Source organism: Balaenoptera physalus (genome assembly GCF_965194825.1).
Source record: "Balaenoptera physalus genome assembly, chromosome: 4".
Lineage (NCBI taxonomy): Eukaryota > Metazoa > Chordata > Mammalia > Artiodactyla > Balaenopteridae > Balaenoptera > Balaenoptera physalus.
Genome location: NC_138891.1, coordinates 12,723,001 through 12,738,052, shown reverse-complemented (window position 1 = coordinate 12,738,052; position 15,052 = coordinate 12,723,001). Strand labels below are relative to the sequence as shown.

Here is a 15,052-nt window from a genome sequence, read left to right as displayed (position 1 = left end):
ATTTTAGGATCACCATCTGTGAAAATGGACCTGCCATCTCATGGTGCTCTTGTGAGAATCACCATGAGAAGATGAACAATTGACTTTCAGTTGTCCAAAGGGTATAAATATACCTAGTGAAAGAAAACAAAGGAAATTGTCTTTTTGTCTTGCTTATGGTTTCCTTTGCTGTGCAAAAGCCTTTAAGCTTAATTAGGTACCATTTGTTTATTTTTGCTTTTATTTCCTTACTCTAGGAGGTGGGTCAAAAAAGATCTCACAGCATTTTATGTCAAAGAGTGTTCTGCCTATATTTTCTTCTAAGAGTTTTATAGTGTCTGGCCTGACATTCAGGTCTTTAATCCATTTTGAGTTTATTTTTTGTGTATGGTGTTAGGGAGTGTTCTAATTCCATTCTTTTACATGTAGCTGAACAGGTTTCCCAGCATCATTTATTGAAGAGGCTATCTTGTCTCCATTGTATAGTCTTGCCTCCTTTGTCATAGATTAGGTGACCATAGAAAAGACAACCCTCAGAATGGGAGAAAATATTTGCAAATGAAACAACTGACAAAGGATTAATCTCCAAAATATACAAACAGCTCATGCAGCTCTATATCAAAAAACAAACAATCTAATCAAAAAATGGGCAGAAGACCTAAATAGACATTTCTCCAAAGAAGACATACAGATGGCCAACAAACACATGAAAAGATTAAACATCACTAATTGTTAGAGAAATGCAAATCACTATTATTATCTCCTTTAATAGGGAGAGTAGTGAATAGAAATGCAACATCATTAATTATTAGAGAAATGCAAATCAAAACTACAATGAGGTATCACCTCACACCAGTCAAAATGGCCATCATTAAAAAAATCTACAAACAATAAATGCTGGAGAGGGTGTAAAGAAAAGGGAACCCTCTTGCACTGTTGGTGGGAATGTAAACTGATACAGCCACTATGGAGAACAGTATGGAGGTTACTTAAAAAACTAAAAATACAACTACCATATGACCCAGCAATTGCACTACTGGGCATATACCCTGAGAAAACCATAGTTCAAAAAGACACATGCATCCCAATGTTCATTGCAGCACTATTTACAATAGCTAGGACATAGAAGCAACCTAAATGTCCATCAACAGAGGAATGGATTAAGAGGATATGGTACATATATACAATGGAATATTACTCAGCCATAAAAAGGAATGAAACTGGGTCATTTGTAGAGACATGGATGGACCTAGAGACTGTCATACAGGGGAGTGAAGTAAGTCAGAAAGAGAAAACCAAATATCATTTATTAACACATATATGTGGAATCTAGAAAAATGGTATAGGTGATCTTATTGGCAAAGCAGAAATAGAGACACAGACACAGAAAACAAATGTATGGACACCAAGGAGGGAAGGGGTGGGTGGGATGAATTGGGATATTGGGATTGACATATATGCATTATTGATACTGTGTATAAAATAGATAACTAATTAGAACCTATGTATAACTCAGGGAACTCTACTCAATGCTCTGTGATGACCTAAATGGGAAGGAAATCCAAAAAAAGAGGAGATATATGTATATGTATAGCTGATTCACTTTGCTGTACAGTAGAAACTAACACAACATTTTAAAGCAGCTATACTCCAATAAAAATTAATTTAAAAAAAGAAAAAGAAAATAAAGGGAGTAGTGTTACATTAATCAGGTATTGATAAATAATTAAGAATTTTATGGCTTTAATATAATTATCTCAGACTTTGGAACAGAAAGTTGAAAAAGGAATAAAGACGCAATGCCATGTAACTATGGAATTCTGGATCTGAAAGGACCTCAGAGAGCACTCACTCCAGCTCCCATTCCCCAGACACCCATTTCATAGAGAAGGAAACTGAGGCACAGAGATACTGAGAAGACACCCTAAGGTCTCACAGTGTATCCACAGAGCGAGGACAGAACTCAACCTGCTGCTTCCCAGGCCCTGGCCCCTGTGTCTACAACCATTAAACTGTGTCCATAATCCCATGCATACAATCCTTTGCCTGTGCCTATGTCTACCACCACCAAAACATATTACCCAGTTTGATCATCTCCTTTAATAAAAATTAACCAGTTGATTGCAGTACCTTCCCTTTGCACTGTGGAAACAGGGCCAATCTGAGGACTACCATCCACTCAACTTAAGGAGAAAGACCTTTTTCACAGATAAGAGAAAGATTCATCACAGATTTATCTGTGTTCTTACTTGTGCCCAAGAACTGTGCTAAACCCTGATAGAAAGCTGAGTACTCAGAAGTTTCCTTCCAGTAGTGGATAAAGACCAGTGGTGACCATGTAGCTGGAGACACATTAAAGCAGATGTAAACAGATTGCAATGGAAGCTTTGGGGATGGTGTAACCAAGGAGCCAAGAGAAAGTGGACAGTGAACCCTACTTCACCTGGACAAATGACAGGTTACAATGTTAAAACATATATAAAAATTTAAAAGGCAAGGGAAGAACAGATTTCCTTTAAATATGAGAATTCTGCAGTGATGAGCCGCAGTTATGTAATTTTATAACCACAGTTTGGGTAGCTCACCGTGGCCTTCCAGGACCTGGATCACATTCAGATCCCAAGAACTCTGATGTTAAAGCCAATTGTACTTTAAAACCCCAAATATTCCATAATAGCAGGAGATCATTCACCTTTCTGTGTCTCAGTTTCCTCATCTGTAAAGTGGAGATGACAATAATAGTGTCCCACTGATGGGGTTGCTGTGAAGATGTGAAGATTAACTATCAGAGCATGTCAAGGGCTTAGAACAATGCCCGGGACAAAGTAAGTGTTCAATAAACTTTGGCATATCAGTATGAGAAGACCGATTGTCACTGAAAACTCAATTCTTAATATGAAGGTATGAATGCCAAGGGAGAAGATGAGGGAAGGTGCATCAGCCAGGGTTAACCAGAGAAACAGAACCAGTGGAAGATAGACATTAAGAGATTTATTGCAAGGAATTGGCTTATGCTGTTGTGTGCGCTGGCTGGACAAGTCTGAAATCCCTAGAGCATACACTCAGGAAAGGCAGACTGGAACTCTCAGGCTAACTGAAGTTAAGTTATGGCACAAAGGCAAATTTCTCCTTCCTCAGGGAAGCCTCATTCTGCTCTTAAGGCTTTCAAAGGATTGTGTCAGACCTACCCAGATTATTAAGGAAATCTCCTTTACTTTGAGATTTCTTAACAGCTTTATTTAATTGATACATAAAGAATTGTACATATTTAATGCATATAATTTGATGAGTTTGGACATATGCAAACATATGCAGACTCATATGCATATGAGTTTGAACCTGTGAAACCGTCACCAGAATCAAGGTAACAGACAGATCCCACACGTCCCAACATTTCCTTATGTCCTTTTGACTTGTTTTGTGATAAAAACACATAACATGAGATCTACACTCTTAACAAGTTTTGAAGTGCACAACACCATATTACAAACTATAGGCACAATGTTGTACAGCAGGTCTCTAGAACTTACTCATCTTGCGTGACTGAAACCTTACACCCATTGAACAATAAGACCCCAATGCCCCCACCCCTCAGCAACCTCTATTGTATTCTCTGCCTCTATGAGTTTGACTGTTATAGATGCCTCATAAAAGTGGAATCAGGCACTAGTTGTCCATCAGTGACTGGCTTATTTCAGTTAGCATAATGTCCATCCAAGTCACAAATGGCAAGATTTTCTTCTTTAAGGCTGAATAATATTCTATTGTATGTATATACCACATTTTCTTTAGTCATACACTTGGGTTATTTTCATATCTTGGCTATCGTGAATAATGCTGCTGAGGTTAGCATGGGAATGAAGATATCTCTTCAATATCCTGACTTCAGTTCTTTGGATGTGTACCCAAAAATGAGATTGCTGGATCATATAGTAGTTCTATTTTTAATTTTTTGAGAAACCACTATACTGTTTTCCATAGCTGCTGCACTGTTTTATATTCCCACCAACAGTTACAAGGGCTCCAATTTCTCCATATCTTTGCCAACAATTGTTATCTTTTGTGTTTTTTTAATAATTGTCATCCTAATAGATATGAGGTGATATCTCATTGTCATTCTGATTTGCATTTCCTGATAATTAATGATGTTGAGCATCTTTTCATATACCTGTTGGCCATTTGTATATCTTTTTTGGAGAAACATCAGTTCAAGTCCTTTGACCATTTTTTAATCAGGTTATTGGGGGTTTTTTTGCTACTGAGTTGTAAGAGTTCCTTATACATTTTGGAAATTAATCCCTTATCAGATATACAGTTTGCAAATATTTTCTCCCATTCTGTAGGATGCCTTTTCACTTTATTGATGGTTTCCTTTGCTGTGCAGCAGATTTTTATAGCTCCTGTAGGAGTTTGATATAGTCCCACTTGTCTATTTTTGCTTTTGTTGCTTGTGTTTTTAGTATCATATCCAAGAAATCATCGCCAAGATGAATGTCAAGAATATTTTCCCCTGTGTTTTTTTTCTAACAGTTTTACAGTTTCAAGTCTTATGTTTAAGTCTTCTATCCATTTTGAGTAGATTTTTGTGTATGGTGTAAGGTAGGGATCCAATTTCATTTTTTTACGTGTGGGTATTCAATTTTCCCAACATCATTTGTTGAAGAGACTCCCTTTTCCCCATTGTGTATTCTTGGCACCCTTGTCAAATATCAATTGACCATATATGTATGGTTATTTCTGGGCTATCTATTCTGTTCCATTGGCCTATACATCTGTATGGGAGTACCATGATGTTTTAATTCCTGTGGTTTTGTAATATATTTTGAAGTGATGTCTTCAGCTTTGTTCTTTTTCTCAAGATTGCTTTAGCAATTTTGTGTTGACAAAATTCAACACTTTTTCATGATAAAAATGCTCAACAAACTAGGAATACCTCAACATAATAAAGGCCATATATGACAAGTCCACAGCTAATATATTACTCAATGGTGAAAATGTTAAAGCTTTTTCTCTAAGATTAGGAATAGACAAGAATGCCCTCTCTTGCCACTTCTTTTCAACATAGTGCTGAAAGTCCTAGTCAGAGCAATTAGACAAGGAAAAGAAATAAAATCCGTCTTTGTCACTTGCTAGATGTCTAGTCAAGTCACTTGACCTCTCTAAGCCTGTGACTGATACCTGTGAATGGTGATAATAATATTGTCATTTCAGGGTTATCATACAGGATTAGAGACCATAAACACAAATGGCCTGGGTTCATAAGAGATGATCATTTAGGACAAGCTCCAAAGTTTAACTTCTTTTAGTTCAAAGATTACCTATTGTTAACTATGTGGTGTTGGAAAACTTACTTTACCTCTCTGTGTCTCAGTTTCCTCATCTGTAAAATGAGCATAATGAAAAATTGTTCTGGGTATTAAGTGAATTTACATATGTAAAGTGTTCAGAACAGTTTCTGGTACATAGTAAGCACTATATATGTTGTAATTATTATAATTTGCTGTTTTGTGGTTGGCGGGGGGAATTAGGTAGGCAGGAAGACTGGACTTTCGTCTCAGCCCTGCACTGGGTGAACTTGCAGGAGTCACTTCCTTTCTCTTCCATTAATTTCCTTCTCTGTAAAATGAGGGAGTTGACAAGACCATCTGTCGAGCTCAGACATTTTAAGATGATATATCTAAACTACACTGTGAGCTGTAGGAATGCGGAAGGCCTCCTGACTTGTAGATGGTTTTGAGCTGCCACTCTGTCACCAATCTGTCAAAGTTTCCTTATTGATTCACACCAAGAACCTGCCTCTGTCTCAGCTTTTCTGCAGGGCAGTTGATCTGTTTACTTTTCACCATAACATGTTCCTCTGTCATCTGTATCAGAGCTGTCATAAGCCAGCTTCATGGCAGGGAGAGAAAGACTGTGGTTTTATTTTTCTGCCTCACTGTGTCTTCTTTCCTCTGGGACCCCTCTGAGACAGGTCGAAACAGAATTCTGCAACTGCCATGATGAGAAATGCCACTGATTGAAGAAGCAGGGCCCATGTAAACAGCGGTGCCCACCCCCCAGGAGGCCAGGCCTGGAGCCCTGTTGGGCCTGACTCATCATCCAGCCCAGGGGGTTTCTGTCCCAGAGAGAGCAAACGTCCTGAGTGTTATGGTGGCAGGTGGTAGGACGGCAGTAACTAACTGAAGCATGATGGGAAATCTAAGAGAAGCCAGAGATGGCAGATAGGTGGTTTTGCTTGAGGTTTGGTGACAAACCAAAGTACTACATACATTCCCTCTTGCTTTTCCTATATTCTAACGAAGAGATTAAAAGAAACACAGTAAAACACAAGGGAGTGTTGAAAAGACTGCTTTGGCCCCTTTGCCTTTTTATCTGCTTCCCCCCAAGATAGAAGACTGAGTATCTAAGTGTCAGACTCAGGTGTCCCAGGGCTGTGTTCACTACTGGGCACAGTTAAGAGCCTGAGAGGCAAGGTCCCAGAAACACACTTCCTTCTCTTTCTGTGCCCAGGCTGGGCAAGCTTTCTTTTGCTTCTGGCTCCAGGTAATGACTGTGTGAGTGTCAGGGTCAGTAAGGAGGGGCTGGCAAATAGAGAGAAAAACCCCTGTTGTGAGTAACTGAGATCAGTAGACAAGTGTTTGACAGTGTGATGTTCACAGTGCACATCCTGAGTGATGTTTCCCACTGGGTGGATGTTGATACAATCCACGTGACAGAATATAAATGAGTAGGAATAAGTTTTGGGGGGGGGGATTATGTTTCATTTGGGGCATATTTCATTTTAGGCCTGTGCGGTATCCCACAGGTCAGAAAATAGATTTATAAACCAGGTTTTCCAGGAGGGACTGGCCAGTGGGGTCTTCATCCCAAGAAAGAACCAGGCTGCCCCTTGAACCCCAATATTCCAGGGAAATCCTCTGAGTAAATGTCTCCTTGCTGCCTCGATCTTATCTGAGTTCTGGGGTTCCTGGCTGCAGATCCCTGGTTTAAGATGTAGAAGTGATATCTGATGTGCTTGAAACCCTAGTCCAACCTCCACCCTAGAAAAAATGGGGACTCCCTCTTCATCTAAAGATGTGAGACCAAGCAGAGGGATGGCTACTGATTTAATCTGCATCACTCTGCAAAGTGTTACTTGCAAGTCCAGAAGTTAGCCTTAGTGCTGTTAGATGGAGCTCTCTTGTTGGAAGGTCTCATCCTAGGTGTCATGGACGCCTGCTTTTTACCAGTGTAACTCACCTCTCACTGTTTTTCACCCATTTTTCGTGTGGGTACAATTAAAGATCTCACTTTTTGCCCTCTTACTTGTTTTTGTTAGCATCGCTCTTTTACCTTCAGAAAAAAAAAAAGAAAATGTGACTCATATGATCAAATCATTAAACATAAGCTGTCACTGTGGAAGCTACAGGCATGGACTCAGGCACCTGATTCCAGCTGTAAACCACAGAGGCTCTCTGCTGTGGGAAAAACAGCACTGGAATTAGAGTCAGGATACCTGCCTTCAAATCCCAGGTTTTTCATTCACTGGATGGTCCCTTTGGCAAGTGACTTATCTCCTTTTGGTCTTACTGGCCTTATCTGAAAAATGGGCAAATTATTAGTCACTGCTGCATCACAGGGCTGCTTGAAGATCACGACAAAAAGGCTAAGTAAAACCAATGGAAACCAAAGGGATACCTCTTCCCACATGCTTTCATCCTAGACTTTTGATCCAGACCAACTGTCCTTCATCAAGTCTTCCTCATAAAGTTTGCATTTCCTTCAGCTGCTGTGGATGAATTCTTAAGTTTAAAAAAAAATTCTTATGTTAAAAAAAAAATACTTATTTTCTCTTGCAGTGCATAGTATGGGACTGGGACTCCAATGGCAAACATGACTTCATTGGAGAATTCACCTCAACATTCAAGGAGATGAGAGGAGTAATGGAAGGAAAACAGGTACGTGGTAAACCCCTCATGGCATTTCCCCCAGACTCGCCTCTCACAATGCCTCCTTAGCACCCAGCTATACACAGAGCAGCTAGAGGTGAGACATTAATACATGATTAAACATGGCCAGGAGGGAGCATGGTGGGAACTGAAATCTGGGTTCTAGTGCCAACCCAGCTCATAGCAATTGGTTGTGACCTTGGACAGGACCCTGCTCCAAGGTGGTACAGTTTCTCCACTGGCAAAATGGAGAAGTCAGATGAGAAAGTTTCTAATTTCCTTTAGCTGTGTAGCCTTGGACAAGTGACTTAATCTCTGTGCGCCTCAGCTTTCTCACCTAAAAAAAATGAAGGTGATAATGGTACTTACCCGGTAGCATTCAGTGAAGATTAAATGAGATAATTCATGATACGCACTTGGCAGGGTGTCTGGAACTTCCAAAATATGTGCTGGTGTTATTATCATGTTGCAGTATTCTTTCTAGATCTACATTTCCATGACCTGGTGGCATTAATTACACATTTAATGCTTTGGGCAAATTATTTGATTACTCCAAATTTTTATTTTGGGCACCAGATTTTCATCTAGTTTCACCATTTCACTCTTACACTCTTGATACCAAGACATAAACCCAAACACTACGACATACCACAGGGGCACATAGGGATTTCATTGCATCACACAGAAGCCTACACCTCCTCTGTGTATCTCTCAGACACCCATACTTTGATGGATACATACATACATCTATTGGTCAGTTGCTGTCATCTGGATCCTGACCATGTAACTTCTTCTCTGATCTGTTCAGGATTCACCTGCCCAGCGTCAGCTGCAGAACCTGAATCTCTTTGCCTGAGGGCTTTCTGTGGCTGCTGGAGCCTTCTCTGCCCACATCTACCGCAGGCTGGACATGTTGGGGGAGTCATACACATTTCAGGGAGCAGCCCTCAACAAATTGCTAGTGGGAGATGGGATATAAATACCCCAGCTCTCTTGCCCTTCAGGTGGCAAAACTCTGAAGCATGCTCTGTGAAGTTGCCCAGAGTTCCCCAGCAGGAAGCAGCCCTGGTTGCCCATAGGGGTACCTGAATGGATCACATACCCCTTTTTGGCTGCTTCCCTATTTCAGTTCCCCACTCTTCTATTGTTCCTTCCTGTTATTACCTCCCAGATGAATTACTTGGACTTAAATCCTTGCCTCGACGTTAGCTTCTGGAGGAAGTCAAACCAGTCTACCTGCCATCCTTACTCTGGGAGCCACTGTCCCCATAGAACAAAAAGGAGTGACAGCAGAGAAAGACTTTTTCCGCTAAAAACCCTGTGCCTGGCCTGCTCAGAAGTGCTGCTTGGGGAAGATTGTCCCAACTCACTGTTCAAGTTTCCCCTTTCAGATGTAAGTCAAGATGTAACCAGACTGGATGGAAATAAACTAACATTCTTTAGGATCAGAGGCTTAATCTGAATCAGGCCATTTGTTGAATACCTTCCTTTGGCCTGAAAAGTCAAGGACAGCTTTCTGCATAGCTCCCACAACCTGCTATATATGCTGTTACATACCCAGCACTGCAGGAAACTTGTCAGACACACAGAGACCTTCACCCATGAGCAGGCTTGCAGAGTTTCAGGGGTACAATGAAAGCCAACACTAAACTATAAATAAAGTCACTACCCAAATAACTAGGAATTTATCCAGAGACGTTGTTGCTTCTTTGAATGTACAAGACTAGGCTCTGTTGAGCTAATAAATCAATGGCAGTTATCCATACCACCCACTAGAGTTCTAAAGAATTTTACGAAGTTTTGCCTTGTTCTGCTTTACAAGTAGAAATAGCCAAACCAATAAACATGGGAAACACTTGATCTTTAGAATCCTAGGAGGATATTATAGCATACATCACAATTGAATCACACTGAAGTCTGATGCTTTCAAACAAACAGAAGTGAATCTTGAAGTCCCTCTGAGGAAATGGATGTGATGCTACTGTAACTTTCTGTATCACTGAGACACCAGAAAGGTTTTGGTGCAATTCCTCAGTCCCTATTCTGGCACCTTTGCACCCAGGGAACTGTTCTATTATTTATTGACTCCACTAATATTTACTGAGGAGCACCTGCTAAGTGTCAGGCTCTAGGTGTGACATGACTGTGCATCAGAGTAAAATATAAATATGAATCAAGTAAACAAAATATGTAATTATACATTGTGACAAATGCTATAAAAACCTGAGCCAGTTTAGTTATAAAGATATAACATAGAAGAGAAAACCTGAAAAGGTGACATTTAACTTGAGGGCCCTTAAAGATGAAGTGAAGTCAACCATGTAACAAGCAAGGGAACAGTATTTCAGCCCGAGGGAACAACATTGCAAAGTACTGAGTCAGAAAAGAGCTTGGTGTGATTAAGGATCTGGAAAGAGACCAGTGTATCCGGATCAGAGAAGGTGAGGGAGCCATGCATGAGATGTGGTCAAGGACAGAGGCCGAGACCAGGAAAAGCAGATTCTGATAGCTCGGAGAAAAGAGTTTAGATTTTCCTATAAATATGTTGAGAGCACACTGAAGCCACAGTCTCCAATTTAGTAGCCACTGGCTACATACACCTATTTCAATTTCAACTTTAGTAAGTTTAAGTTAAATTAAGTTAAAATTTCAATTCTTCCACCTCTTTCTCTCTCTTTCTCTCTCTCTCTCTCTCTCTCTCTCTCTCTCACACACACACACACACACACACACACCCCAAGTGCTCATGTGACTAGTGTCTTCCACATTGATTGGTGCAGACTTGGAATATTCCCATCATTGTAGAAAGTTCTATTGGGCAATGCTGCAAAGGGGTCTAGGCTGGAGAATGATGTTGATTTTTTAAAGATTACTCTGGCTAGTGTGTAGATAATCAGTTACAGAGAGAGACAAGAGAGTGAGGCAGGGAGATCTGTCAGGAGGCTACTACCATGGGCAGGACAGGAGGTCGGCCATCTGGGCTGAGTTCCCCTGGGAAACTCCTCTCTGTTCCAAATGGGACTCACTCCTGCACTTGTGCCTACACATCTGGGGTAGCTGAGATGTTTCTCCATGTGCTCTTTCATCCTCCAGGACACCAGCTTAAGTTAATACATGGTGAAAATGTCCCAGCAGCAAGAGGAGGGCAAGCCCCAGTGCACAGAGGCTTGTCAAGCCTCTGCTCATATCACTTTTGCTAACATCCCATCGGTCAAAACAAGTCACCTGACTAAGCTCAGAGTCATTGTGCGCTGGGAGGAATGGGTCATTGGCGCCAATGCTGTATCAGTCTACCCACTCACATCTGCCTCAGAAATTGCTTTATTTTCAGATACTTCCAATTGTCAGAGAGTGAAAATTTGTCTTCTGAGTAGAAATCCAAGGATCTACTCCCATAGGATAGTGGGCAGGAGCATTCAATGACTCTTGGATGTTTGACTTTGTCAGTGGTCAAGGCGCAGGTGGCTTTGTCCCCTGAAGCCTTCTGTAGGCTGGAAGGGTTGAGATCTGTTCACCCTTTCGCTCCCAGCTACCTCCTCAGTTCTGATTCTACCCCTCACAGAAGCCTCTCTGGCGATCTAATGTGCCACCGTTGTGACTGTGTCAATCCATTATTTTAGTTTTCTGTGAAGTTAAGCAAACTTACCATCATCCCCACCAGCTTCCTGTAGCCAGTATTCAATGTCCCTCAGTTTTCCTACCTCTTAAGTCAATTCCCAGACACTAAGACTCAGCATTTGGGTTACTCAGCTGTGTTTCCCCAAATCTCTCCTTCCCTCTGCTGCTTAATTTGATCCCATTAATAGCAAACATTTATAAGTGTCAGGCACTGTTCTAAATGTATTACAGGGGTTAATCATTCAATCCTCACAGTAACCCTATGAGATAGCTACAATTATAAGCTCCATTTTACAGAGGAGACATGCAAGGCATAGAGGAATCAAGTAATTTGCCAAAGGTCACACAGCTGGAAAATGGAGGAGCTGGGATTTAAACCAAGCAGAGTAATGTCAGAGTCTCCCTCTCCACCACTCCTCCTTACTGCCCCTCCAGTTGTGAGGGGATCAGCTAGAGACCATGGGTCAGCCCTCAGGTCCATCTGCAGCAGTGCCCAGGGGCCTCATCACGAATGACTCCACTTCTTCCTGAGCTGGCAATCATGCTATAATCTTTCTTGTTTCAGGTGCAGTGGGAGTGCATCAACCCCAAGTACAAAGCCAAGAAGAAGAATTATAAGAACTCGGGCATTGTGATTTTGAACCAGTGCAAGGTATATACATAGCCCCTGTCTTCCAGGGGTATGAAGCTAGGGCTGTCTGGGAGGAAGTCTACAGGTTATGTGGACAGAAGGAGAGAGTGTCAAAGAGATATGATCTATTTTAAACAAAAATCAGAAAGTCAAGGTATTAATGGACATACACTGTAAGCATGGGTGGTCTTGGAGCTGTGGTAGGCCAATGCCACCATCCCCTCCACAAGGACAGTCCTGCCCCCAAAGATAGGAGAGTCCTGGTCTGCCCAGGGCAGCACCAGAGGGAGGTCCCCAGAGGGGGTCATCAACATTTCTAAAGCACCTACTCTGTGCCTATCCCAGGGTTCGGTGCTTTATACGTGGCACCTCCCCCATGCCAAGAGGGTACCATGAAAATAAGACAGTGGGGGAAAATTAAAGGGCCTAAAAATTCCTCCCAGAGGGGGCTCTAACTTCGCAGAAAATCCCATCTGGGAATAATTTTGCCACTGATTGAGTACTTACTATGTGAAAATAACTATAATACGTTCTGTTTACTCTTATCACAACCCTGAGATTTCTACTTTCAAATGAGATTGTGTAACCAGTTCATCACACACATGGTAAGTTTAAGAGCTGAGATTTTAGTCTCCGTCTGTCTGACTCCACGACATAAGACTTACATACCATCCAGTTTCTCTCTATATATATCAGGTTCCTTCACTCAGAGTTGGCCTTTCCTGGCTGCCAGGAGCTGCAGGAGCTCATCCTTACATAAAAAGAGAGTAAAGGAAAAGACTGAGGGGTCTGGCTTAGGTCACATGCCCACCCCTTGAACCAATCACTGGAACTAGGAGATAATGCTTATGATTGGCCACCCGGGGTCACTGTTTTAATAATGGCTTTTTTTCTGGCTTTGACATCTTGGGGCCTTGCATACTGGGGAGGAACTGCCCCTCCCAGGGTTACCTAATTCCTAAAGGTAGCAATCAACTTGCCTGTGAGCCTGTCTTTGACATGCAGACCAATCCATCCAGAGCCTATACCCCCAGCCACCCCCTTTCCTGAACTCTCACACACCAAGCCAATATTCCGCCTGCCCTGTATCACCCCAGAGCCAGGTTTCAGACAATTAGAGACCATCCCTATGGCCCAGAGCCTCGTAAGTTACTCAAACTATTGAATTCTAAACCTGTTTAACTGCTTACCTTGCTTCATGCATTCCTTCCCACAAAAACCATGATAAAGATTTTTGCCTGTGCTTTCCCCTCATTCCTCTTGCCTCCTGACTGACCCTAGTGCTTCCCTGTGTGGCCCCCTTGTGTGGCAGGACATGCCTCCTGTCCCTTGGGGAGCTGTGAGTAATAAACTCTTCTTTCAAAGGCAGTTGTCTCTGGTCATCTTACCTACCTGTACAGACCAAATCCTAGTACATTCAGAATAGACCTGTGACCATCCCTGTGCCCATAGCAGCAGGAGAAAAGAAGATCCAGATGAGCCAGTTCAACTGTCCATCTCTGTAAGGTGATTGTGCACATATCTGTTTTGATCTAAGAGTTCGGCACTCAGAGGCCATGGTGATCGAACTCATTTTTTTGGTGTACAGACAGTAGTAGGGTATCCCAACTATCAGGTGAAGCATTGCCATAAGGAAGCCAGGAGCAGGCACTATTCAGGGAGCCCAGTAAATATCAGCCCTGAGACAAGTCTGCCAATAGATGTGTGCCACCTGGAGGTGGTGCCTGGAAACTCTACCATGGGGTTTTATGGGTCAGTCTCTGAGAAGCTGCCCTGAGTGTCAGATGGAGTCTGAGAAGTGAGGGTCAAAAATCAGCTAGTAGTTGTCCTGGTAAAAGGATCCAGATTGTGAGCTCAGTGGCTGCATGTACCATGCCTGTTTCTCTCATCCTTGTATCCCTAGCATCCAGTGCACGGTGGGGGCTTAATAAATCCTTGTTGAATAAATAAGTAGATGAATGTCACCAAGACTCAAGCATCAGAATCATAATGAAGCAGAAATTAAGACTAGAAATCAGTAAGGTATGTGAGAACACAGATGCCAGGGGTTGGGAAGAAAGAAGGGACCCTGCTGACTTCCAGCCTAGAGGTTGAAAGGATGGACTGTGCAGTCAAGACTGCCATCATTTGAGTTCCACCTCCATCATCTTAGCCTCAGTTTCCTCATCTATAAAATGGGCACAATAATAACAATAGCATCACTTTCACAGGCTTGTTCTAAGAATTAAATGAGGTAATGTATGTTAAGTGCTTGGCGTACAGTAAGTGCTCAATAAATGTTAATCCTTGTTGCTTATGGCATGGGAGAAATCTCACTAGCTGGCAGCTGACAGTAAAGACCTTCTCAGGTAATTGTGATCTTGAAGCTGCCCATCTTGATTACTGTGGTGTTAAGAATGTTACCAGAACTGGGACTTAGACACGGGCAGCAAGACTGAAGCCAAGTGTGAGACTTCATTCATTTCAAACCAGTGGTGACCCTTGAAAACACAGTATTAGTCTCACCCCAGAGGCAGAGGCTGATTAAAATCATGTGTAAACCAAAAGAGAGGGTAGCAGGGGATGGATGCTGCAGCCCTCACAGGCCCATCTAAATTCAGCATTGCTTTCTTTTTCTCCTTTCATGGAACAAAATCAGCTGACCCATCTTTTTCCCACAGATCTTTCTCTGCTTTTTTCTCTACGTCAGCATAACCCCAAAGTCTAGGCCTCTAATCTATAGGTACACAGATCATACTGTTCCTAATACAGTTTCCTCTCCTCCTCCTGTGCAGATCCACAAGATGCATTCTTTCTTGGACTACATCATGGGTGGCTGCCAAATCCAGTTTACAGTGAGTTGTTTCCATATTTGTCCTTATTCAGGAGTAAGGTTGGGGAGTGGTGCTGGGTGTGG

At 42.0% G+C, this 15,052-nt stretch overlaps 1 protein-coding gene across 2 annotated transcripts in view; it reads left to right on the top strand.

Annotated features, from left to right (window-relative positions):
• CPNE4 (copine 4) overlaps positions 1–15,052 on the top strand; it is a 629,469-nt gene that overhangs the window by 576,190 nt on the left and 38,227 nt on the right. For both annotated transcript variants that reach the window (XM_082459307.1, XM_082459308.1), the window contains exons 8-10: positions 7,818–7,916; positions 12,091–12,177; positions 14,931–14,990. In XM_082459307.1, coding sequence (XP_082315433.1) covers positions 7,818–7,916; positions 12,091–12,177; positions 14,931–14,990 — 246 coding nt within the window. The remainder of the gene's footprint in view (positions 1–7,817; positions 7,917–12,090; positions 12,178–14,930; positions 14,991–15,052) is intronic.